Source organism: Bufo gargarizans, chromosome 1 (genome assembly GCF_014858855.1).
Source record: "Bufo gargarizans isolate SCDJY-AF-19 chromosome 1, ASM1485885v1, whole genome shotgun sequence".
NCBI classification, from domain to species: domain Eukaryota; kingdom Metazoa; phylum Chordata; class Amphibia; order Anura; family Bufonidae; genus Bufo; species Bufo gargarizans.
In genome coordinates, this window is record NC_058080.1 from 636,569,585 (window position 1) to 636,596,913 (window position 27,329).

The 27,329-nt window shown below is 46.4% G+C and overlaps 1 protein-coding gene across 3 annotated transcripts; it reads left to right on the plus strand.

Annotated features, from left to right (window-relative positions):
• The first annotated feature begins 589 nt into the window (after window positions 1-589).
• GLRX (glutaredoxin) lies at window positions 590-26,986 on the plus strand. 3 transcript variants are annotated; one of them, XM_044275993.1, is made up of 4 exons: window positions 590-696; window positions 21,217-21,425; window positions 25,063-25,183; window positions 26,883-26,986. In XM_044275993.1, the coding sequence occupies exons 2-3, from the start codon at window positions 21,219-21,221 to the stop codon at window positions 25,174-25,176; spliced, it is 321 nt and encodes a 106-aa protein (XP_044131928.1). In that variant the 5' UTR covers window positions 590-696; window positions 21,217-21,218; the 3' UTR covers window positions 25,177-25,183; window positions 26,883-26,986. The 3 variants fall into 3 exon arrangements, with proteins under 3 accessions (XP_044131928.1, XP_044131929.1, XP_044131927.1); XM_044275994.1 differs by lacking the exon at window positions 590-696 and adding an exon at window positions 18,869-18,994; XM_044275992.1 differs by lacking the exon at window positions 590-696 and adding an exon at window positions 20,256-20,288.
• The last annotated feature ends 343 nt before the right edge of the window (window positions 26,987-27,329 follow it).

Genomic DNA, 27,329 nt, shown 5'->3' on the forward strand with positions numbered 1-27,329 from the left:
CAACAAAAACAGAAACCACACTTATCTTTATCAGAGCTGGGACAGAAAACCTTCCTTCCTTGCTTGCTTGCTAGGCCAGACTGATTGTCTATAACCCGCTCAGAGCACTGGAATTGAGAGCCATTTAAACTAATGACCCCACCCAGTGAACCTGATGGAAGGCAGATCCAGCACGACTCCAAAACAAACACTAATCACGTGCTGCTATTCTGGCTGACCTCCGTACATAGTCAGTCAGAGCCGGGCATGACACACAGGTCCCATATTACTTCAATTAAGAGAATAAATAAGAAACCACACACTTAACTTTGGATAAAAAGGCTGTGTTGCTTTATTCAGGGTTACCCAAATGAAGTAAATAAATATTTAATGAATAAATAATAAATAAAATCAATAACCATTAAAATATCGATCAATAAGTCCACCCAGCGTTACCTGCGCGACAATATCCCCCAAATAAGCAAAACCACTATAAGGGCGGGGCGCTGGTCCCAGTCTTCTTCAAACTGCAGTCTCTAATGGCCATGTCCTCTCTCTTAAACCCACAGGTTTCGCGCTGCAGAAGGCTTCCTCCAATCAGCTGAAGATAATCTTCCCACTGCTGGACATCTGGACCAATGGACAGCTGACCCAAAAGAATTTGTCACCGGGCAGAAACAGAACCTAGACCAGCTGTAACCTGATTTTTCACTCCAGGTAAGCACTGTAGCAAATAATAAGGGGGGGGGGGGGGGGGAGAGAACACCACATTACACAGACCAAAACAATACAACCACCAACAACCAAAGTGACTGTCTCTGTGCATCCCCCAAGCTAAACACTCTGGGGGGCCCCTTCCATTCAAATAGGTTGGTTGTGATTTCTTTGGGACAGGGACGATAATGGCCTTTTTGAAGCATGCTGGGACAGCAGACAATTGCATAGATTGATTAAAGATTGTGGTAGCTAGCTGATTAGCACAAGATCTGAGAAATTGACCAGAGATAGCATCTGGACCTCCTGCCTAGAATGGAGGAGCAGGAAAGGGAGTAGCTGGATAACAGAAAGCCGGGATTAGGGAAAAGTGCCAGGGACGGCTAGCCCTGATCTGACACACCCCAACAAGTTTGCAGGGTTGGCAGATGAGGGGGATTTCAGTTCAGGAAGAGCACTGCTGCAGCAAGACATCTCGATTAGGCAGGGGGCCACAAGAGCAGGGCAGGACCAGACAGGTGCTGGTAGTGGGAGACTCGATTATTAGGGGTACAGATAGGGCAATCTGTCACAAAGACAGGGATCGTTAAATGTTGGGGCGAGGTAATGGGACTGGGGTGGATTAGAGGGAGGGACTAAAAAAGTTCAAGGTGTAGGGTTAAAAAAATATCTGAAAAAACCCTTAAGTGTATATATACTAATGCCAAAAGCCTGACAAATAAAACTGATGAACTGGAATTAGTAATGTCTGAGGAGGACTATGACAAAATGGGAATAACTGCAACATGGCTGGGTGATAGCTATGACTGGGCAGTTAATATATAGGGTTACAGTCTGTTTAGAAGAATGATAAAAAACCAGAGAGAGGGAGGGATTTATTTATTTTTTTACGTAAAGTCCTGTCTAAGGCTAGCTTCACACTAGCGGCAAGGAACTCCGGCAGTCTGTTCTGGCGGGTGAACAGCCTGTCGGATCCGTGCTGCCGCTAGTAAACACGTGCCCCCAGACTACCGCTTCGGCCCCATTGACTATAATAGAGGAAGGTATATACAAAATAAATCCCCCAAAAAATTCCACTGGCCAGCTGTTATTAGGGCCCAGGGGGTGTCCTGGGCAACGGACCACCTGGATATTTCCCTGTAAGGTCTATGACCAGTCCACCCCTGGACCTGACAGAGCAACAGATGTGCAGGTTGGGGAAATATTGACCATAAAATAATAATCTTTCAATTGTCATTCAAAGAGTGTTTCTTCAGGGATGCGCAAAAATGCTAAACTTAAAAAAAGCTAAATTTGACCAGCTAAGAGCCTCACTAAGTGGGTCAGCGTACTCGGAAATAGGAATGAAGCCACAAAATGGGATTTTTTAAGGCATCCTAAACTCCAATTGTGAGAGGTACATATAGAATATGTAAAATACAGATAAAAATCAGCCAAGCTGGAGACAGAGATTAATTGCCAAAGAGAGTGAAACTAGCCCTAAAATGTTCTTCAATTATATAAATGGCAAAAACATTAAACCTAAAGGTGTTGGCCCCTTAAAGAGTGATGAGGTAGAAGTTGTAGAGAGCGATGGGGAGAAAGTGAAGCTGTTAAATATTTTTTTTCCCACTGTATTCACTGAGGAAAATAAACTGTCAGATGAAACGTGGAGTGTCAAAATTAACTCCCCATTAAAATTGGCCGTATGACCCAGGAAGAAGTGCAGTGGCGTCTTAAAAAGATTAAATAGACAAAATCACCAGGTCTAGATGACATACAACCCCATATTCTAAGAGAATTTAGTAATGTAATAGACCGACCTTTATTTCTGATATTTAAGGACTCGTTATTGATGGGGAGTGTTACACAGGACTGACTCTTAGCAAATGTGGTGGCAATCTTAAAAAAAAAGGGGTCAGAAACAAAGCTCAGAAACTATAGGCCAGTAAGTTTACAATCTGTTTTGGGTAAACTGTTGGAGGGTTTTCTGAGAAATTATATCCTGAAATACCTCAATAAAAATAAGCATCTAAAACCACCGACGTTTGGCTTTACTTCATTGAGTAGCAGCTTGGGCTATTTCAGCCAAGGTTGTACTGCAGGAGCCAACCGCAGCGTGCTGGTTGTACAATAAGGGACACTGCCATTGTTCTCGACCTGTAAGTTCCGCCATGAATGCTCCATCTGTGGAAGATCTCACCTTGCTGTTTGTTGCTTCCGGCAGACACCTGCCAAGTCAGCTGCCTCCCCCAAGAACAGCAGTGAGCATTCGCGAGATATAAGCATGGTTAAGAATTTACCACTGGAGGCGGGAGGCAAAGTTTATGAATGATTGGTTAAGTGAGGGCTTTGTTATCCTACACAAACAATTTGTGTTAAATTAACATCAATTCGGGAAAATATGTCAGTTGCTAGAGACAAATTGGAGACAGAAATATCCAAATTTGCATGTTTTACTTCCTGGTCTTGTTCCTAAGAAGGACCCAGACCTTGCTTGACCATTTGGCATCTCTGAAAGGCGGGTCGGTAAATGATGGAATCCCCGAGGATGTGTCTTTTGATGTTGCAGTGTAGTTGGTTCGTTCTGCTGGGGAACTAACATTATTAGCAACATTGGATATGGAGTCCGAATTTCCCCTTTTTCTGGTCCACCCCAATTGTTACCATTTGTTGAGTTGCAAGTTGGATGATGAGTTTTATGTTGATACCTGTTTACTAATGGGCTGTAGGGTTGAGCAAACCGAAACCCGAACTTTTTCACTGAAGTTTGGGTTCGGTGTTCAGGTGGTTTTATTATTTTCACCTCTGTTGATCGTGTTTTTTCGCGGTGCGTGAGGTGGCTTTTTTCAAGGTTGCACTCTGATTGCCCTTTTTTTGCTGCATTGTGCATTGGAGAGCTGGTGGCTCCAAGTGCAACTCAACGAGTTGGTTTGGCAGTTGAGGATATTTTGTTGTTGGACAATTGTTTGAAGGTGTGTGTCCGCCATTCAAAGACAGACAGTTTTGGTTGGGGTTCTTTCTTGTGGATTAAGGAGCTGGGTGGTTCTTTTTGCTTGGTTCGTCTTGTTAGTGAGTTTGCTATGTTGCAGGTCTCCAGGGGAAGGGGAGATGGCCTTTAAGGCATCCTACATACTCGCTGTGAGACAGCACTCTTATTAGCATAAAGTATAGTAACAGTTACATGAAAAGTGCCAAGTCAAGCCTTCAGGGTGTTTTTTGCCCTCAGATTTTATATTCCGTATATTTCACAGTAAAGCTCTGGCTACTCATTTCTCTGAACACTTCAATTTCTCTGAATAGGTCTCATGTATTATTGCTACTTAGGAGGAGCAACTGTATGTGGTTGAGGATTTAAGAATTTTTGATGATATTTTTAATTTTCCATCTATCTATAGTAAAAAAAAAACAAAAAAAACATTAAACATTAAATCCTGCACACTGGCCACTAATAAGTAACACTTCTTGGTCTGTACAGATCACTTTACCGGGTTATATATTATTCTAATCCTGCCTGTAATGATAAGGAGATATCACCTCTGTGTATAGATAAGAAAGGATCCACCCTTCACAATAGACGATTGTCAAAGCTTATATTAGATAGAGGGTGAGCTGGCTCACCCTCTGTCGTCACCCTGGTCAGGTGCTCTTGTCCCATTTGAATCACCCTCTTTAAAGTTGCAAATGTACTGTAGTTTAGAATGGACAGGCACTCTTACATATGGGATCACGGGAGAAGTATCCGATTCTCTTATTAGAACTCTATTTAAAGGAGTTGTCCGGGGTTCAGAGCTGAACCCAGACATACCTCCATTTTCACCCCGGCAGCCCCCCTGACAGGAGCATCGGAGCAGTTTTTGGAGGTCCGGTGACGTACCAGGGCTCTCCATGGGGCTGCCAGGAAGCCCGGTGAAGTCACCGGCACTGATGGGCGGGATTTAACGCTCCCCTAGCCAGTAAAACAGCTAGGGCAGCGCTAAAGCCTGCCCATCAGAGCCAGTGGCGTCACCGAACACACTGCCGGGCGTAAGTTTTCGCCCGGCAGTGTGTTATTGAAAGCAAAAGAACTTGTGCCCTGCGCGATTTAGTGCAGGGCAAGGGAGCGCATCGGAGCATGAGATGCTCCGATGCTAGCCTCAGGGGGATGCCTGGGTGAAAAAAAGGGCATGTCCGGGTTCAGCTCTGAACCCGGACAACCCCTTTAAAGGGTTTCTACCACCAGAAATACTGTTATGTAGCTGACTGACATTAGCGATGCGCCCATGTCAGCACTAGATAACAGTATGTTTCTAATGTTAGTCCCTGCAGCCGTTTTTGTTAAAAAAGCACTTTTATTATATGCTAATGAGCCTCTAGGTGCTATGTGGGCGTGAAATCAGCACCTAGAGGCTCCGTCCACTCACCCTGTATTCCGCCCAGGTCCAGTGTTGTGCCCTCTTGATTGATGCCACTGTTCCCTGCGTAGTTGGCGAAATCCCGCGCCTGCGCTGGTCACTTCGGCGCAGGCACAATGAGTGAAGGCCGCTCTCCTGATGCCGGCTTCCTCACTGTGATGTAGTCGGTGCAGGCGCAGTGAGGAAGCCGGCACCAGGATCGCATTATTCACTCACTGCGCCTGCGCCGACGACAGAAGTGAACGGCGCAGGCGCGGGATTTCGCCAACGATGCAGGGAACAGTGGCATGGGCGCATCGCTAATGTCAGTCAGCTACATAACAGTATTTCTGGTGGTAGAAACCCTTTAATGTGATTCAAATATATAAAAAACATAAATCAAAATGTGTAATACATAGGCACTAAGATAATATCATAAGATATACAAAGGTATAAAAAATAAAGATTGTGTGGTCGGATTTCAAAGGTCTTAATGACACTACCGCACAAATTATTATACCCAGCTACTCATTGGCATATATACCAGATAATAGGAATCAGAACGTGAAATGTCTTGTTAACATATGGATGAAGGAATGATCTGTGTTGGTCACAGTATAATACTCCATATGATAGCTGTATTCCAACTGTTCGGGTTATATATAAAATAGAGGAATAAATAAATTAGTTATTAAAACCACAAATGAATGGATTCTCTTGAGGTATTCAATTTTGACACCATGTCTCAGTGTTTTGTAGGTGTGTCTTTCATGAGACCATTCAAGTATATTGTGGCGAGGTGGTGTATTTTTCCCTGTTTCCACAATCCTCAGCCGTGTCCTTCGCAGCACCTTCCCACCTTCTTGTATATATGCCAATGAGTAGCTGGGTATAATAATTTGTGCGTCGGTGTCACTTAGACCTTTGACATCCGACCACACAATCTATATTTTTTTTATACCTTTGTATATCTTATGATATTATCTTAGTGCCTATGTATCCCACATTTTAATTTATGTTTTTTATATATTTGAATCACATTAGAGTTCTAATAAGAGATACTTCTCCCGTGATCCCATATGTAAGATTGTCAAAGCTTATCTATTTTTCCTTCATACAATGACCTCTGCACAGGTCACAGAGCATGCCTAGAAAACTCTCCCATAGAAGTCACTGAGGTCCCCTCCTAACCCTTGTGTCTATGGACCATGGGGCTGCCATAAAGCAATTTGTTTTTTAATGCTGTGTAAATGCTATTAGAAACAGGTCAGGTAAGATTGCAGCCCCCATAACGTTCAGGGAATAAAATACATAAATCTGTAATCAGGAAATAAAAACAAGTGGAAGGCTAAAAAGTCAGCTTGAATTTGTGGGAGGGGCATCTTACCTTCTTAAGCACCAGCCCCTAGCTCCTCAGGACGCTTCTGTTCATACGCTGGATAAGGACTCGCTTCGCTCTGGTACTGCACCCTTGCACGTCGTGAGCTGCTTCAACTGCTTCGTTTTCGCCACCCATACACCGTCGATTTACGTCCTCAGGATAGGTAACTAATGTACGATGTTCTCCCTGCTCCACAAGGGCTCCTCCGAGTGGCGGTCACATACTTCCGGCTCACGGGGTCGGCGTGCATTCCAGTGTGGAACGCACGTCGATATCCACTCCAGATCCGAGCGCTTCGCCTCCCTCATGCTGCGGGTTACCCCCTCCACAGGGCCTTACCCGACCCGTCATCTGGCTTGGGCGCTGTCGCAGGCCGGCGTGCGTTCCAGCGTGGAGCGCACGCCGGAATCCTCGGCCAGGCCTGGGCCTACGGTCACGTGCTCCTGAGTGAATCCTCACTCAGGCCCGGCGGCTATAAATCGGCCAGGTGGCTCCAGGGCACGTAAGCTCTGTCCCCACTAGGTCCCCCCTTACAGGAGCCTCCGGTCCGGGCCCCATGTTCCGGGCTTCTGGCGTTTGGATCAGCGTGCGTTCCGATACCTGCTCCCACATCTGGGTCCCACATCTGGGTCTCCCACTCCACTTACAACTCGGGACGGGGAGGTCCCGTCCCCCAGTCCACATGGTCACCCCCCACCAGGAATTCTCCCCTTGTCTCCCTGCTTCCGGGAGTAGATGGGCGTGAGCAGGGGTGTCTAGCCCCTGAGCAACAAAGTTTTTATGTCTATAAAACGGCCATTTAAAAATTGTGGGTGCAAAAACTCAGCAGGGTTACCCAACAACCAAACGGTCACAAACGCACACCCGCCGTACCACGCAGTGCCAGCTGGGATGAAGAAAAAGTCATCCTCTGTCCCCACTCATAGGGGGAGGGCTCCTGGGTCCCCGTTAGGCTGGAAGGGCACTAGTTTCAGTTCTGAGGTCAAAGAGAGCTGGGGGTCTCACCAGGTGTAGGCTAGGTCATTATCGCACTCCATACGCGATCAGCTTTCACTAAACGTTAACTGCAATTATCTGTTCTGATCTGTGGTGGCGGCAGGGCCACGTGATATATGTACAGACGTGGACAAAATTGTTGGTACCCTTTGGTCAATGAAAGAAAAAGTCACAATGGTCACAGAAATAACTTTAATCTGACAAAAGTAATAATAAATTAAAATTCTATAAATGTTAACCAATGAAAGTCAGACATTGTTTTTCAACCATGCTTCAACAGAATTATGTAAAAAAATAAACTCATGAAACAGGCATGGACAAAAATGATGGTACCCCTAACTTAATATTTTGTTGCGCAACCTTTTGAGGCAATCACTGCAATCAAACGCTTCCTGTAACTGTCAATGAGACATCTGCACCTCTCAGCAGGTATTTTGGCCCACTCCTCATGAGCAAACTGCTCCAGTTGTGTCCGGTTTGAAGGGTGCCTTTTCCAGACTGCATGTTTCAGCTCCTTCCAAAGATGCTCAATAGGATTGAGGTCAGGGCTCATAGAAGGCCACTTTAGAATAGTCCAATTTTTTCCTCTTAGCCATTCTTGGGTGTTTTTAGCGGTGTGTTTTGGGTCATTGTCCTGTTGCAAGACCCATGACCTGCGACTGAGACCAAGCTTTCTGACACTGGCTAGTACATTTCTCTCTAGAATTCCTTGATAGTCTTGAGATTTCATTGTACCCTGCACAGATTCAAGACACCCTGTGCCAGACGCAGCAAAGCAGCCCCAGAACATAACAGAGCCTCCTCCATGTTTCACAGTAGGGACAGTGTTCTTTTCTTGATATGCTTCATTTTTTCGTCTGTGAACATACAGCTGATGTGCCTTGGCAAAAACTTCGATTTTTGTCTCATCTGTCCACAGGACATTCTCCCAGAAGCTTTGTGGCTTGTCAACATGTAGTTTGGCATATTCCAGTCTTGCTTTTTTATGATTCGTTTTCAACAATGGTGTCCTCCTTGGTCGTCTCCCATGTAGTCCACTTTGGCTCAAACAACGACGGATGGTGCGATCTGACACTGATGTTCCTTGAGCATGAAGTTCACCTTGAATCTCTTTAGAAGTCTTTCTAGGCTCTTTTGTTACCATTCGGATTATCCGTCTCTTAGATTTGTCATCAATTTTCCTCCTGCGGCCACGTCCAGGGAGGTTGGCTACAGTCCCATGGATCTTAAACTTATGAATAATATGTGCAACTGTACTCACAGGAACATCTAGTTGCTTGGAGATGGTCTTATAGCCTTTACCTTTAACATGCTTGTCTATAATTTTCTTTCTGATCTCTTGAGACAGCTCTTTCCTTTGCTTCCTCTGGTCCATGTCGAGTGTGGTACACACCATATCACCAAACAACACAGTGATTACCTGGAGCCATATATATAGGCCCAATGGCTGATTACAAGGTTGTAGACACCTGTGATGCTAATTAGTGGACACACCTTGAATTAACATGTCCCTTTGGTCACATTATGTTCTGTGTTTTCTAGGGGTACCATCATTTTTGTCCATGCCTGTTTCATGAGTTTATTTTTTTACATAATTCTGTTGAAGCATGGTTGAAAAACAATGTCTGACTTTCATTGGTTAACATTTATAGAATTTTAATTTATTATTACTTTTGTCAGATTAAAGTTATTTCTGTGACCATTGTGACTTTTTCTTTCATTGACCAAAGGGTACCAACAATTTTGTCCACGTCTGTATGTGCTTTCACGTTCTATGCTGTTGTCTTCCTGCTCTGCTGGATCACCCAGGCTCACACCTCCTTCTGTTTCCTGGATCGCCCAGGCTCACACCTACCTCTGTCTCCTGGATCGCCCAGGCTCACACCTACCTGGAACATCCGTCTCAGGCCAGGCTGGCACCATGTCCCTGAGGAGCTGGACGATCCCCAGGTTCATCGCCGAACTCAATAAGAGGCATCCCTCACCCGGCCTCTGCCCACAAAGCAGAGCTATACAAACTGTTGACGACCTCCCCGGGTGAGTCAGGCGTCCAGTCAGGGACCACGGACATTCAACAGTCACTGAGGCATCTGCAAGCCACCATTGACTCCCTGGTCGGCATGGTGGCTGACGCTCAGTCCAGGGTGTCGGTACTGGAGTCACGGGCCCCGGCCCCCCCCCCAGGCGTCCCACCCTCCAGCTGAGTCCGTTGTTCCTCAGACGGCCGCGATAGGTACTTCTATTTTCATACCCCCGGTGGCCCCGGCCCATTTCATCCCGGACGGTATTAAAAAGGATATCCTGGCCGGAAAGGACGTGAACCTGGTGTCCATCCTTATAGCTTCACAAGATCTCCCCGAGAACCGGGTCATCAACTGTGGTGACGTCTCCCTCGTCCTGAGGGCAAAGGACGCAAGGCTCAACAGAAAGCTCATCATCCCGGAATTTGTTTTGGCATTTAGCCTCTCCAGGGACATTGTGTGCTCAGCCCAGCCGAAAAGGAGGGAGGAACTAGATTCATACCTCTACCTGGTCACTGACCTGGCTCGTCATTTTATGACCATCACTGCTCCTTCTCGGCTAAGGCTGCTGCTGCCCTGGTTCAATTCCAGTTCATCACCAACTGGGCAAATATCGATATGGAGCTGTTTTGCCGCCACTTCGCAGGTCTCAGGGCCCCGTCTTGTTCAGGGTGCCAGTCTATTTTCCTTTCCTCGGACTGGTGTCCGAACTCTGTCAATCCTGTCCAGGATTGGTCCCTCAGGTCTCCAACTGGGCACCCCCAGGGTTGACAAACTGGGCCGGCCCATAGTGTACCTGGGGAAGAGCCAGGTCTGCAACAATTTTAACGCGAACGGATGCGGCTTCAATGGTTGCAGGGCGCTCCACATTTGCTCGCTGTGCTTCAGGGCTCACCCTCGTCCCGCCTGTCCCAAGAGGTCTGCGAAACAACTATGACTAACCGACATTGATCTCGATCTCCTTGGCATCCTTCTGCGGGATCACCCCGACCGAGGGTTCGTGCAATTTTTGCTGTCCAGCTTCACAGAGCGCTTTCACACGGGCCTCATCGCCCTGCCGCAGACATCTTGGGAGGGTGGCAACCTGAGGTCTGCTTCTGAGGACCCGGTGGCAGTGGAGGAGTTGCTCCAATCCGAAGTCGACAAGGGTTTCCTCATCGGCCCACTTGAGTCAATACCATTCCCTTCCTGGCACATTAACCCCATTGGACTGGTGTCCAAGAAAAATTCGAATAAAAAGCGGTTAATGTACAACCTGTCCGCGCCTCATACCTCTGCCATTCCCAGCCTCAACTCGCTCATTCCATCCGAGGAGTTCTCCATGCAGTATTCCTCTATAGACGAGGCAATTAAGGACATTGTGAACTCCGGCAGGGGTTCCTGGTTGGCAAAGGCGGACATCTCGGACGCCTTCAAGCTCCTTCCCGTTAAACCACATCTATGGGGTTACTACGGGCTTAGATGGGCCGATCGCTATTATTTCGCGAACAGGCTCACGTTTGGTTCGAAGAGTAGCCCATGGTTGTTCGACCAATTTGCCAAGGCTCTGCATTGGATCCTCGTCCACCATGGCTATTACCTACGGTAATCCACTACCTCGATGACTTCTTGATCGAAGGTCCACACGGCAGGTCGGGCAACCTGGCTACTCTTCTCCAAATTTTTTCCAGCCTGCAGGTCCCGATAGCCCACGCCAAAACAGAGGGCCCCGCCAATAGGGTGACGTTCCTCGGAGTCACCCTGGATTCCATCCGGATTGAGGCCAGCCTCCCGGAGGAAAAACTGGCAAGTTGCCGCGTGGCAATTTCTCACGCCATGTCCGTGGGCTATCTATCCAGGGTGGAGCTCCAATCCCTGCTGGGGCGATTCAACTTTGCATCCAGAATCATGCCCCATGGCAGGGCATTCACCTCCAGGTTGCTCCAGTTGTTGCCTTCGGCCCCTGACCAGAGCAGCATCGTCCACTTGGACAGCCATGCCAGTGCGGACTTGGCCATGTGGTCCCTGTTCCTGTCTTCCTGGAACAGTATCTCTCTTTTTGTACCGTCATGGGCACCGTCATCCCCCACCATTTTCTAGGACGCTGCAGCATCCTGGGGGTATGCCGCTATTTTTGGGTCCCATTGGATGGCTGACCAATGGCCTGTAGAGATCCGGTCAGTCTCCGAAAGTCTGAGCTAGTCTTCTCTCCTGGAGCTTTATCCCATTGTGGTGGCGGCTCAGGTGTGGGGTCATCGGTGGGCGAATACACCGGTGATGTTCATTACCGATAATCAGGCGTTGGTGGATATTATCACAAAAGGGCAGGCAAAATCTTTCAGGATCATGTCCCTCCTGCGCAGAATGGTTTGGCTCTCTCATCCATAATTTCCATGTGTTCTGCAGCCACATTCCAGGGGTCGAGAATGTGGCGGCGGATGCCCTGTCTCGATTTAATTTCCCCCTCTTTTTTCAGGTGCTGCCAGGAGCGGACCCCACGGGGTCCCCTCTTCCAGTCTTCCATTCTCTGGTGATGGATTAGAGTCCCTCCTTGCCCACGCCAGGAACCTGGTTCAACATTCCCTCTCCTCCAATACCATCAGGAACTACCAAGCCGGCTTTAAGGTTTATGAAGCGTTTTCCAGGTCCCACCAGCAAGGTGGCTTGGATGATGTCTCCTACACACTGGCGTTCATAGCCCACTGTCACCGCAATCTCAGGCTGTCATACAACACCATCAAGCTGTACCTAGCCGGGATACAGCACAGCGCTATTCTTCATAATCCAAATGGAGGTTCCATTTTTTCAGTGCAGGCAGTCAAGGCGGCCCTTAGGGGAGTCCAGAGGTGCGGGGATGCCCCTCCCGCCCGTAGACAGCCTGTCTCCGGCGAGATGTTTAGGAGATTGTCTTGCACGCTGGATGGACATCCTTTTGGGCACTCTCCTAGTTTGGTTATTAAGGCAGCCATGTACCTCGGGTTTTATGGGTTCCTTAGGCCAGGTGAGTTCACCAGCACCTCTCCTAAACGTCAGGGATTGCAGGTGCGGCAATTGTCCTGGGTCCATGACCATTTTGTCCTCTGGCTCCCATCCATGAAATCCAATCAGCATGGGCCTCCCTCGGAGGTCAGATTCTTCAAAACTGCTAACGATTGGTGCCCGGTCATGGTCCTCCATCAATTGGTAGCTCTGCTACAAGATACCCCCCTAGATGGCCCACTGCTACCTTGGCACGGGAAGTTCCTGACTTCATTCCAGTTCGTGTCCCACATCAGAACGCTGGCTTCAGGTCTCGGTTACAACCCGTTGGCCATCACTGGGCACTCACTCCGAATCGGGGCCGCATCATCAGCATAAAAAAAATGGGGTCCCGGCGCATGTGATCAAATGCATGGGTCGCTGGCGTTGTTCTTCACGAGGTACATCCCGAACGTAGAGATTTCCCAAGCTTTCTGTAAACTCGTTCTCTGAGAGGAATTAAATGTTTTTGGACACTACTCTGCTCTCCTCGTCTATTTTTGCCCACTGCTAGGCTTACCCTCGCTCCTGGCTCCCGGCACAACACAGACAGCTTAGGTCAAGGGTAAGCGCTTCCCCTCATCTGTAGCCCTAAGCCTCTCCCATAAATTAGATAAAAAGGATATGTGTTGCTATCTGGTTTTAACTGGCAGATAAACATTTTTGTGATACATTTCCTTTAAGACAGCTGAGTAATGAGTCATGTGTACATTTCCCATCAGAAGACGGGGCTGCATCCCTGAAACGTTATGTGGTTTTAATCAATAAGGCTTGGACTTTCTTCAACATGGTGAGCGCTGAAGTCTGTATTTTCCACTGTGTTTTCAGCTAGCAGGAATAGCTGGTGGTAGGTCTTCCGGGCAAAAATATGGTGTAGCTCTGCTGGCTTTTATAAATAAAAGCTCTGCACTTGGTTGTGGTTCTGGTATGCAAGGTGCAGTATCAGTAAAGCATCGCTCTTTGAAGTCCCTTCTGGGGAAGCTGATGCTCTCATGGCAGGTGGTGCATCTGAGCTTCTAGGGCTCACCTCAATTGGAGATGCAGACGAAGCTGTCTGTTAGGATGGTCTAGGGTCCATGACTGCCGTAAATTATGGCATGTGGAGGCCAGACTCAACATGCCCTTTGTAAGGCAGCATTAACATCTGCGGTGGAAGCTCTGTTCGGGGCTTCAGTCACAGAATTTGCTAAAAATATGCTACAAAAACGTTCTCCTTAACGGAAACCTAACAGATCCTATTGCAATCAATGAGATCGGTTAGGCTCAGTTTACTTCAATTATGTGCCGAATGAGACACTTCCATTATTTTCATTCTTCTGCTCCTATAACGGAACAGAAGAAAGGAAATAACTAAGGCTACTTTCACACTCGCGTTTTGGGCGGATCCGTCATGGATCTGCAAAAACTGATCCGTTACAATAATACAACCGCATGCATCCGTCATGAACGGATCCATTTGTATTATCTGTAATATAGCCAAGACTTATAATGTATGTCAGGACGGATGCATTTGGCTCAGTTTCGTCAAGCAGATGACAAAATGCTGCAAGCAGCGTTTTGGTGTCCGCCTCCAGAGCGGAATGGAGACTGATCGGAGGCAAACTGATACATTCTGAGAGGATCCTTTTTCATTCAGAATGCAGTAGGGCAAAATTGATCCATTTTGGACCGCTTGTGAGAACCCATGATGGATCTCACAAACGGAAAGCCAAAACACAAGAGTGAAAGTAGCCTAACGCTGATGTCAAAATAGTAATGTCTTAAAGTAATAACAGCTTTGTAGAACTGTAATAATTTGTTATTTTTGTACAAAATATAGTTTGTGAAAAATGTGCTACTTTTAAACATCAGAAAACGTGCCATACAATGTGCCCCAACTTGTGAACAATTATTTTAACCCCCTTTAACGTCACATGATGGATATGCATGTCATGCGCACACAGGGTATATATGGAGTGGGCTCACAATCTGAGCCTGCTCCATATGCTGTGTGCTGGCTGTAAAATACAGCTGACACCATCGGAAATGAGGGGCATCAAACACTATTCTGATCCCAGTCATTTAATCCCTCAGATGATAAAGTCAATAGTAACAGCTGCATCTAAGATGTTAAAGAAAGGGGCAATTTTACATACAAAAATAAACAAAAATGGTATTTCTGTGACCAAAAATGTCTAAGGCTACTTTCACACTAGCGTTCGATCGGATCCGTTCTGAACGGATCCGATCATAATAATGCAGACGGAGGCTCCGTTCAGAACGGATCCGTCTGCATTATTTTGGCATATAAAAGCTAAGTGTGAAAATAGCCTCGTACGGATCCGTCCAGACTTTCAATGTAAAGTCAATGGGGGACGGATCCGCCTGAAGATTGAGCCATATTGTGGCATCTTCAAACGGGTCCGTCCCCATTGACTTACATTGTAAGTCTGGACGGATCCGCACGCCTCCGCACGGCCAGGCGGACACCCGAACGCTGCAAGCAGCGTTCAGCTGTCCGCCTGTCCGTGCGGAGGCGAGCGGAGCGGAGGCTGAACGCCGCCAGACTGATGCAGTCTGAGCGGATCCGCTCCATTCAGACTGCATCAGGGCTGGACGGCTGCGTTCGGGTCCGCTCGTGAGCCCCTTCAAACGGAGCTCACGAGCGGACCGACGAACGCTAGTGTGAAAGTAGCCTAAACTAAAATATAAAAATATTTATCACGCACGGTAAAAGTCATAACAGAAAAAAAATTAAACAGTGCCAATTTGTATATTTTTGTTCATTCTGACACAATTTTATTTTATTTTTTAAGAAAAAGTGATAAAAAAGTTATATCTGTAACAGTCCACCAATGTTCCCCCTGCTTACCGCCACGGTCCCGGGCTCCATTTTCAGGGGGGGGATCTGCTGCCGGTGTTTCCTCATTCACCACTGTAGTTCTGGGCTCTGTCCTTGCAGGAATCAGCTTCATGGTTTCCATCCAGCCCTGGGCACAACATGCTTTTAGCTTGTTCCCTGTAGCACTCCCTTAAGGGCTTGTGCGCGTCACTTCCTGTGATTATGGGTTAGCACATGTGACCGTGCTGACCAATCCTAGCCCTCCTGCAGCTATTTAAGTGGTTCAGTCCCCTTCCCAGGTGCCTGAGTGTCGAGATTCTTGTGTCCTGCAAAGGTTGCTGATATCGCTGCTCGTATTCCTGTTCACCTGAACCGTGCTTGTAATTCTGGACTCCGCTACCTGATCCTTGCCTGCTTTGCCTCACCTCTCCTGTTGCCGACCCAGATTGGCTGACCTGTATTTGTGCTGCCTGCCCTCACCCTTTGCTTGTTTGATTTCGCCTCTGCCTCATCCTTTGGTCCTGCACCGTAACTTCTGGTTACGACTCGGCCTGCTGACTATGACTGTACATCTGGTACCTTGCACTGGTACCCCCTGGTTCGCCTGGATCAGCTGCCTCGTGTCCCAATCCTCCTCAATAGGTAGCAACCTGGTGTTCCTCTCAGGAAACCTATCCCCACCTGCAGGTGTACTGTGAAGAAAGAGGGGTTCACTTAGACAACGCCCTTGGAGGAGGATGGTCACGTGGGTCAGTGGGTTCACACCCGCTGTTTTGTGACAATATGTATGCCAAAATAAGGCTGAATGCACACAGCCGTGAGCGGTCCGTGGTATCCCGGCCTGGCATCCTGCTGAGAGCAGGAGTGCACAGCGTCATAGCAACTGCTAACCGTGTGCATTCAGCCTAATACCAATAGAAACTACAGCTCAACCTACAAAAACAATCCTGCAAGCAGGTTATTGATATCAGAATATGGTGATGCAAAGAAATATATATTTATTTTTTTTAAGTAGTAAGACATAAAAAAAACTGTATAAATTTGGCATAGATTGTCATTGTATCGAACAACAGAATAAAACAGTGTTTTTTTAGCGCACCGTGAATGCCGTAACCACAAAGCAGAAAAAAAAAACATGGTGGAGAATTTTCCTATTTTCCCGTATAAGATATGATAAATTAAATGACGCTATTAAAAATACAACTTGTCCTGCAAAGTATAATGGTTTAACCCTTAGGCCTTTTTCACACGAGCGTGATGGATTAGGTCCGGATGCGTTCAAGGCCTCCTTTACATGGGTGTCGTGGGTGAGGGCCGGATGCGATGCGGGTCAGGGTAAATCGTGCGAGTAGGCATGCAATTTTAGTCAGTTTTGAACGCGATTGCGTTCCGTTTTTTCCGCACGAGTGCAATGCGTTTTGCACGCGCATGAGAAAAAACTGCATGTGGTACCCAGACCTGAACCCGGACTTCTTCACTGAAGTTCGGGTTTGGTGTTCTGTAAATTTTATTAATTTCCATTATAACATGGTTATAATGGAAAATAATAAAGTAAATGGGGTCCCGGGTTATACATCCCTCGTCTCCTTAGCAACCATGCGTGAAAATTGCACCGCATCCGCACTTGCTTGCGGATGCGATGCAATTTTCATGCAGCCCCATTCATTTTTATGGGGTTGTGTTGCATGAAAAACGCAGAGTATAGAAAATGCTGCGATTTTTACGCAATGATGCGTGAAAAACATTGCTTATGTACACAGCCCCATTGAAATGAATGGGTCAGGATTCAGTGCGGGTGCAATGCGTTCACCTCACACATTGCACCCGTGTGAAAGGGGCCTTTTGCAAGCAAGTTTAGTCAGTTTTGTTTGCAATTGCGTTCAGTTTTTTTAAGAGCGGGTGCAATGAGTTTTGATGAGTTTTTCATGAGCGTGATAAAAAACTGAAGGTTTACAAACAACATCTCCTAGCAACCATCAGGAAAAAACGCATTGCATCTGCACTTGCTTCCGGATACAATGTGTTTTTCACTGAATCCCCATTCACGTCTATGGGGCCAGGGCTGTGTGAAAAACGCTGAATATAGAACGCTCATGTACACAGACCCATTGAAATGAATGGGTCAGGATTCAGTGCGGGTGCTATGCATTCACGTATTGCACCCGCACGGAAAACTCGCTTGTGTGAAAGGGGCCTTAGGCTCCCAGTGCCGTACATGTACTGGGCTGGAAGAGTCTTTAAACATGGCGCCTGCTCACGCGTGTAGCTAGCGCCTTAGACGGCAGGTCTCTGCTGTATCAAACAGCAGAGGCTCGTGGGTAATGTCCACAAAAAGCAAAAAAAAGGAAGCGTGTGCTACCAGGTTAAAACCAGCATCTGTACGTATTAGAACTACAGTTCCTACGTTGGCCAGCAGATGGCAGGCCAACATAGGATATCTGCAAAATCAAATTTATTTAATGCACTTATATAGCGCTACTATATTCCACAGCGCTTTACAGACATTAGCATCTAACTGTCCTCAATTGTGCTCACAATCTAAGTTCTCAGTATGTCTTTAGAGTGTGGGTGAAAACCGAGGAAAACCCACGCAAACAAGGGGAGAACATACAAACTCCATGCAGATGATGTCCTTGGTCTGATTCGAACCTAGGACCCCAGCGCTGCAATGCACCAGTGCAAACCACTGAGCCACCGAACACTGTCATTAAATGGGAATATTGTATATGTTGTCATCAATCTGAGTACTGTATCTTGTAGCCTCCTAGAGGGGCTATAATAAAGTTTACATTTAAAAAAAAAAATAATATATATATATATATATATATATATATATATATATTTATATATATATATATATACATACATAAACATCATGGGCTTTGCCGCCTTCAAAAATGCCCTTTCTATTAAAATATAAAAATATTTATCCCATACGGTGAATTACATAAACGGAAAGAAAAAGTATAAAAATGGCCAATTCACCGGTTTTTCATTGCTTCTCTTATCTAAAAAATAAATAAAAATGTGATCAAACTACAGATAGTCCCGCAAAAAATGAGCCTCCAAACAGCTCAGTAAACATAACCATAAAAAAGTTATAGGGTTCAGAATATGGCAATGTAAAAAATTTTATACAAATGTTTCATAATTTTTCAGTATTAAAATGCAAAATAAAAACTGGACATAGGTGGTATCGTTGTAATCGAACTGACCCAGAGAATGAAGGGCCCAGGTCAGTTTTTCAACATAGAGAACGCTGTAGGGACAAAACCCATAAAACTGTGGATTAATTGAGTAATTTTTTTCCCCGCTTCCCACTACATTGTATCCACTGGGGTAACTATAGGTGTCGCAGTGGTCGCAGTTGCGACTGGGCCCCTAAGCCAGGGGGGCCCAGAAGTCCCCCCTTGCCAGTGGTGCTGTATATTTCCCTTAATAAATCCATCTTATAAAGGGATTACTAGCGAGCACTTCCATTATGGAAGTGTTCACTAGTCTGCAGGAGGAGGGGGAGAAAAGCTCTGTAAGTGCTGAACAGTACTTACCCCTCCTCCTGCTCGCTCTTCCCGGGGCCTGCGCTGCTGTGACCTGGCCGCCTGCAGTGTCAGGACATACACAGCGTACTCTGACCTAACGTTGCAGGAGGTCAGGTGACAGCAGCATGGGCCCTGGGAAGAGATGAGAGCTGGGAAGACAGCCTGACTGGGAGAGGAGGGGAAGAGCAGGAGAGGTAGGTTTGTTTATTTATAGTCTGATTGGGGGTGTCTGATATGGGGGCCTAAAGGAGGGTCCGATATGGGGGCCTAAAGGAGGGTCCGATATGGGGGCCTAAAGGAGGGTCCGATATGGGGGCCTAAAGGAGGGTCCGATATGGGGGCCTAAAGGAGGGTCCGATATGGGGGCCTAAAGGAGGGTCCGATATGGGGGCCTAAAGGAGGGTCCGATATGGGGGCCTAAAGGAGGGTCCGATATGGGGGCCTAAAGGAGGGTCCGATATGGGGGCCTAAAGGAGGGTCCGATATGGGGGCCTAAAGGAGGGTCCGATATGGGGGCCTAAAGGAGGGTCCGATATGGGGGCCTAAAGGAGGGTCCGATATGGGGGCCTAAAGGAGGGTCCGATATGGGGGCCTAAAGGAGGGTCCGATATGGGGGCCTAAAGGAGGGTCCGATATGGGGGCCTAAAGGAGGGTCCGATATGGGGGCCTAAAGGAGGGTCCGATATGGGGGCCTAAAGGAGGGTCCGATATGGGGGCCTAAAGGAGGGTCCGATATGGGGGCCTAAAGGAGGGTCCGATATGGGGGCCTAAAGGAGGGTCCGATATGGGGGCCTAAAGGAGGGTCCGATATGGGGGCCTAAAGGAGGGTCCGATATGGGGGCCTAAAGGAGGGTCCGATATGGGGGCCTAAAGGAGGGTCCGATATGGGGGCCTAAAGGAGGGTCCGATATGGGGGCCTAAAGGAGGGTCCGATATGGGGGCCTAAAGGAGGGTCCGATATGGGGGCCTAAAGGAGGGTCCGATATGGGGGCCTAAAGGAGGGTCCGATATGGGGGCCTAAAGGAGGGTCCGATATGGGGGCCTAAAGGAGGGTCCGATATGGGGGCCTAAAGGAGGGTCCGATATGGGGGCCTAAAGGAGGGTCCGATATGGGGGCCTAAAGGAGGGTCCGATATGGGGGCCTAAAGGAGGGTCCGATATGGGGGCCTAAAGGAGGGTCCGATATGGGGGCCTAAAGGAGGGTCCGATATGGGGGCCTAAAGGAGGGTCCGATATGGGGGCCTAAAGGAGGGTCCGATATGGGGGCCTAAAGGAGGGTCCGATATGGGGGCCTAAAGGAGGGTCCGATATGGGGGCCTAAAGGAGGGTCCGATATGGGAGATCTGGAGGTCTAATGGGAGATCTGGAGGTCTAATGGGGGTCTTATATTAGAGCGGGGACTGATATGGAGGTCTGATATTGGGTCTGAAAGGAGAAGATGAGGAAAGAGAATATCTACATCAGAGGAGATGTCACTGGCTCTAAGAGGTATATAAGTGTCACTGTATTACCCTGTATGTTCTGTAGCGCTGTATGTAATGTTTTCCAAGTATGTTTTTAAAGGGGTTGTCCGCTTTTATTTTTTTGTACTAGTGCTGCCTTCTCTGCTCTGCTTACCTGCGAGCAGGTGAACAGAGCAGAGAAAGCAGCTCTCATATGAGCGCTGCCATCTCTTAAAACAGCTGATCGGTGGGGGTGCCGGGAGATGCCCGCCAGTTTGATATTGATGACCTATCTTGAGGATAGGTCATCAGTAGTAAAAAGAGGACAACCCCTTTAACAGCAGGACTGGAGGTAATGGGTTAGGTTGAGAATTTGGCATTGGGGGGGGGAATGTTTCAATTTTTGCCTCAGGCAGCAGAAAGGCTAGGTGCACCCCTGCCTCTTGCCATAAAGCACTGAGGGAAGTTGGGAGGAGGGCTCCCAAGCTGAACTCTTGCAACCAGGGCCCATGAGCCTCTAGCTACTCCCCTGATTGGATCCCATATTAAATGATGGCATTAAAAAGTACAACTTATCCCACAAACAAAAAAAAAAAACAAGCCCTCATATGGCTATGTGAATGGAAAAAAAATAAGTTATGGCTCTGGCAAGAAAAACAAAAGGGGTTAAGTGATACTGTTACCTTAGGAAAACCAATGTGTAAAGTCACTCATTGAGTAGCTATGCCTCTCTTGTAGCAGGAAGTGACTTAGCATTAGTAGGGCTTCCATTTATAAAGTGTTACTAACCTGGTGTAACAGGCTGAGCTGGAAGTGGGAAGGACAGTGTTAAAACACTCAATCAAGACCTGAGCAGCCCCACACCCACGGCTCACTCCTCCTTCTGGTGTCAGTTACACAACCAGCATACCCCTCACTCATAAGACTTCTGCTTTACCTCCTATCACTTTAACAAAGGAGTTTTACTTCTCCAGAAATGGCTCAGAATTTTGTCCAGAGTAAACTCTCTGCATCCAAGGTAACCATGTTCGAGAAGATCTCATGTCCTTTTTGTGTCAGAGCAAAAGGAATTCTGCAGAAATACAAGTTCAAGGAGGGCCACCTGGAAATCATTAATATTGCCAATCTGGATATAATGAACAGTTTGCAGGATTACTTCTTACAGATCACTGGGGAGAGGACGGTGAGTTCACTGTGATGCACAGAATGAATTATCCCTGTTTAATATTCATGATTTACGTTCTGGACCGGGCCTGTCCTAACGAAAGTCTGCATGTAATCATTTGCAGTGTCATTTATGTCCAGGCAGATATCTACTGATCTGCATACGCCGAGTTATTAGGAAGGGTGTGTGCTTGCATGTGGCTAGCAACCAAATGTTTGCATAAGGTCTCATGCACACGACCGTATGTAGTTTGCGGTCCGGTAAAAATACGGATTACGTCTGTGTGCATTCCGTATTTTGTGGAACGGAACAGCTGGCCCCTAATAGAACAGTACAATCCTTGTCTGTAATGCGGACAATAATAGGACATGTTCTATTTTTTTTGCAAAACGGAAATAAGGAAACGGAATGCACATGGAGTAACTTCCGTTTTTTGGCGGACCTGTTAAAATGGTTCCGTAAACAGTCCGCAAAAAAACTAAACGGACACAGAAAGAAAACACGTTTGTGTGCATGAGGACTAAAGCAAGATGTGGTGTTCTTTCAGCACAGAAACACAGATCAAGGATAATATTCCTATATTATTAAATATATTCCTGTAATATTATAGAATTGCCTTCACAAGTTGTGAGTACACCACGGTTTTAGCGCAGCAGACACACAATACTGAATGGAACGTTATGAAGTTGCATTCACACGTTGTATTTTCTTCCACAAAGGTCAGTGGGTTGCAAATTAATTTCATTTCATCAGGACACTTTTAAGAATGCCGTGATATTCTCGCATTTTTTATTATTGTTTGTATTATGTAGTATGATTTAAAATGGCTGCCAGCAACCTGCCCTAGAAAGTAAGAACCGGTTGCCACAACAAAATGAAGGGGGATGGGGGTTTGAGGTGAGGGTGAGGTAAGGGATTGGGGCCTCACTACACGGGTCTATGATGTGATCCTACCTATAATATGGTAATGGTGTGATCCTGCCTATAATATGCTATCATGGCTGAGTAGCCTGACAGGAACACTCACAGATATGTAGTATATGCAAGTGCCAGTGTGTAATGTGTAGTGGGGACCTGCCCCCTCTTTTTCCCCTAGGCAGCTCTGCAAGTGGAGGCAACCAGTCTATTCTAGGGCAGGTTGCCGATAGCCGTTTTAAATCGGTCCCGGAGAACCCCCTTTAATAGGCTCAGGAGCCATAATTCAATTATATTTTCAGTTTCCGAAAGTGGGAAGGCGCTCAGCTATACACCTGTTTTCCCTGGTTACTTATATATGAATAATGCAATGAATGTACACAAGTGACACCACAGCAAAGCATCAAGAAGGCAGTAAAAATAAATGCTTACAGTTTAGTCTTTTTGTCTGTTGCTTAAACAATAAAACCATCTACAAAATGAAATCAGAGGCATATGTAGGTAGAGTAAGGCCTCATGCAACTCGAATGGGGTCATTTATCAAACTGGTGTAGAGTAAAACTGGCTTAGTTGCCCATAGCAACCAATCAAATCCCACCTTTCATTTTTGACAGCTCCTTAGGAAAATGAAAGGTGGAATCTGGTTGGTTGCTATGGGCAACTAAGCCAGTTCTAATTTACACCAGTTTGCTAGTTGACCCCAGAAGTTTGTATTGAGCGGTCGGCCATGTTCACAACTGCCTCACTGCTAGATGTTTAATACAAGAAACCCACCGCTGTGAAAACAATAAGGTTTTTAGGGAAAAGGTTTATGATTTCAACTAGTTTTGATAAACTCAAGCAAAGAAATTACTAAAGGTTGTACTGCGTTTTCAAGTAATCCCCCGTCCACATAGGTGTCCGCGAGGGGGGGGCCTGGAAATCTGTGAACTGAGTCCTGTCTCTGCTCTGCAGCTGCTGCACTGCGCAGCGCCGCAGAGTGAGGAGCTGGATCTATCAGGAGCATGCATGCGCCCTGATAAATCACCAGGGCCGGGCGCACACGGCACTACGAAGCTCCGCCCACCTTCTGGGCGGGAAAGACATTGCGGAGCCGGAGAAAGAAGAGCCGCCCGCAGTGTGCCGGCCGCTTCAGGACTCCACAACCACAGGCAGCCTGAATAAATGAGCGAGAGTAACACAGTTAGTGACTGACAGTCAGTGTCACAGACCAGTCAGTGTGACAGTACTCCCTCAGTGTTAGGTGTGGGGTGACCAGGCGGTATATGAAGGGGCAATACTGCCTGGAATTATATGGACAGCAGATATGGCATTCTCTGGGCAGTACTGTCATCCTTCACAAGCACCCTGAGTGCCACCTCCTTGGCTATCGGTGAGTGACAGTCAGTCAGTGTGACTACTGAGTCACTCCCTGACCCTGAGTGTTAGGTGTGGGGTGAGTCACTGATAGCCAAGCAGCAGGCAGTGAAGTGCCATGAGAGCCAGGCCAAGCAGGTGGCAGTCAGGGTGCTGGTGAAGGATGACCATAGACAGTACTGCCCTGGAAGCGTTCAGGTACAGAACACAACATTTCATTTGTTGGCGACAAAATGCAAATGAACATATTGCTGAAGTCTGAGACTATAACAAAGGGGTGCAAAAATAATATAGAATTAATAGACATTCAAGTGAAATAAGAAGAATTGGTTTTTCCTTTTGTGGTGGCTTCCTATTTTAAAGTTTAGTCCATGTACACAAACGGGGTTCCGTTCCACCATCTTATATCTGCAGTTAGGCTTCATACACGTGCCCGTTTCCATGTCAATAAAATTATAGAGAATGAATGGAGCAGCTAGGTACAAGTTTATCCAGCCGCTCTATCAGAATGTTCTTGGGATTGGTGAGGGTCCCTACTGTCAGACCCCCATCGATCAGTTAGTTACCTGCTATCCTGTGCATCCAATTCAGGGCAGATCATGTTTGCAGGAGCCCTCTCCCCAGTAAATGTATTATTTAATGCATAGATAACTTAACAGGGTTTTTCAGCCTAGAAATTGATTTAACCCCTGCATGTAACGTGCTGAATAAAAAAAAAATATGAAAATGCACTGACTTGTTCACAGTCCTGCTGTTCCAGGACCACTGCTCCCTTCTGGCACTGGGCTTCACAGTGTAGTGGTGCAAGCATAGAAATGAATGCAAATGAATGACCACCACCCCAGAATTGCAAAAAAATATCCAACACTGCTGGATAAAAACTGTGGCATGCATCGAATCCTGGCATATCTGTTGAGTAGCACATTATAGACAATGGGGCCGGCGAGCATTGCGGTAATATCCAGCAATGCCGGATCCAGAGAGCTCGTGTGAAACTGGCCTTATTCATGTAAAGAGATTTTCTCTTTTACCACTCCTGTCCATAAGCTTGATGTGAACCTGGCCAAATATCAACTTTACTTTTCAATATTTTGATGAATCAATTCTTTTTCAAAATAACATATTCCACAATATAAAGACATGGCTATAATATTCCAGAGTGTGACATTGCCATAATATGGAAATAGTTCTGCACCTTTATTATGGCCACAAATCCCAGCCTGTGGGTCTGATCACCAGAAACTTACAGTGCTGTATGTGGCTCTGGTTCTGATGAACCACAGAAGGTCCAGGTGTTGCATCCGTTTGAAAGTCAGATAAAACAAACAAGAATACTGTACAATACCATACCTAAAGAATTCAAGAATTTATTTTTCCTCTCAAGGTACCTCGTATTTTCATTGGAGAGAAGTGTATTGGAGGCTGTTCTGATCTGGCACCCCTAGATGGCAGTGGAGAGCTAGAGAAAATGCTGGTATCAATTGGAGCCCTGCAGTAATGACATGGTAATTACAAATCTGTGACTCATTAAGCTGTTATATTCTGTTATTTGCGCAAAAACACAAAATGCCCAGAGCAGAGTGATGGTTGCAGAGTGCGATTGCATTTTGTGTTTTTGCGTTTGCTATGGCGAAATACAGATACAATCTGCACCTGCTAGGGGTTGTGCGGGCTAAATCCCCCATATTTTCTCTTTGTAGTATATATTGAAGGCGTGGCGCTCTCCAAGCAGTCATGCACACCTGACCAGTTAGTATGCCCTGGAGGCTGGTTTTAAAGTCAGTATAAAACTGAGTCTGCTTATATAGCACCTACAAGTAGCCATTAGGCTCCAGGAGAAGTATATAGTGGGCTCAGCATGCATGTTGGTACTTTCATCCCTGGATCTGATGAAAGCTGTAATGGCACCGGACGGGGTTAAAAGCAGAGTGTGCTTGGCGTGCATGCTGTACCTGCGCTCCCTGGACTTTGTGTGGCTGTCATGGCCCATAACAGGTAGGAACTAGTGTTAGGGACCACTCATTAAGGCGACCTTGACGTGGTGAGTGGCTTATTACGCTTTGGACAAAATGTACACCAATGCCTTATTCAACATCCAGCATTAAGGCAGGGCAGAGTGCGATTGCATTTTGTGTTTTTGCGTTTGTATCTGTATTTCGCCATAGCATTGTACACCTGCTAGGTGTTGTGCAGGCTGAATCCCCCATATTCTGTTATTTGAAACCTGTAAGACAAAGTTTTCTCATTGCTTTATCTTAATTATATGTTTTTATACAACATTCTTTTAGATAAATACACTGATTAATCACCACCTCATTTGCCCTGCCACGTTACTTAAAGGGCTTCTGTCACCCCACTAAAGTGATATTTTTTTTTTGGGCTAGTGAAATTAGTTATATTGCGATATATGACAATATAATTGTGTTACTTACTTTGATCCAGCAGTTTCTGCAAAAAACGAAGTTTTAATATATGTAAATTCGGTCTCTACCAGCAAGTAGGGTGGCTACTTGCTGGTAGCTGCTGCAGAAATCCGCCCCCTCGTCGTGTTGATTGACAGGGCCAGCCGGGATCTCCTCCTCCGGCCAGCCCTGTCGGCATTTCAAAAATCGCGCGCCTGTGTGGATTCGGCGCAGGCGCTCTGAGATGAGGAGGCTCGTCTCCTCAGCACTCCCTCAGTGCGCCTGCGCCGATGACATCACCGAAATAGAAGACGTCATCGGCGCAGGCGCACTGAGGGAGTGCTGAGGAGACGAGCCTCCTCATCTCAGAGCGCCTGCGCCGAATCCACACAGGCGCGTGATTTTTGAAATGCCGACAGGGCTGGCCGGAGGAGGAGATCCCGGCTGGCCCTGTCAATCAACACGACAAGGGGGCGGATTTCTGCAGCAGCTACCAGCAAGTAGACGCCCTACTTGCTGGTAGAGACCGAATTTACATATTATAAAACTTCGTTTTTTGCAGAAACTGCTGGATCAAAGTAAGTAACACAATTATATTGTCATATATCGCAATATAACTAATTTCACTAGCCCAAAAAAAAAATATCACTTTAGTGGGGTGACAGAAGCCCTTTAATGTAGGATATTTAACCTGATGGAAGTTGCCTTATCAATTTTTACTTTCTATGTAATATAAAAAAAAATATAAAAAAAAAAGTTTTTCATAACACAATTCTCACCAGCTCTTCTCTTTTTATTTCAGAAGCCTGTGGTTGGATCCAGAGCAGATCCTGGGTCTTGAGTAACTAATATTACCATTCAAAATATTTATAGTTTTTTTGCCAATAAAGTTGATCTTAAAATGAATATGTGCCTTCAATTGTTTGAACCAAAATAAAAATATGTCCTGTTAACTCCTTTATGGGCAGTAGCGCACTACGGCCAAATTTGTGATATTCAGTGCTAAACTTAAAGGGGCTGTCCCACAATTACATTTCTCTGTTAGATCTTGTAAAACATAACAAGTTAAATTAAAATCATTTTTAAAAAAGCCCCTGTGTCCAGATATTACTGCTTCATACTTGTAGTGGTACCCTAGTGACCAGTCTGTGAAGTAATTTACAGCCTCACTGCCCTAGACAACCATAACTTCTTCAGCGCTCTAAACCACCTTCTCTGCCCTAGACCACCATGGATGTAGACATTAAAC

Excerpts from the sequence above, each read along its gene's own strand:
- GLRX (XM_044275992.1), top strand. Across the intron at positions 21,426-25,062 it reads AGATCACTGGGGAGAGGACG|GTACCTCGTATTTTCATTGG; the intron begins GTGAGTTCACTG and ends TTTCCTCTCAAG.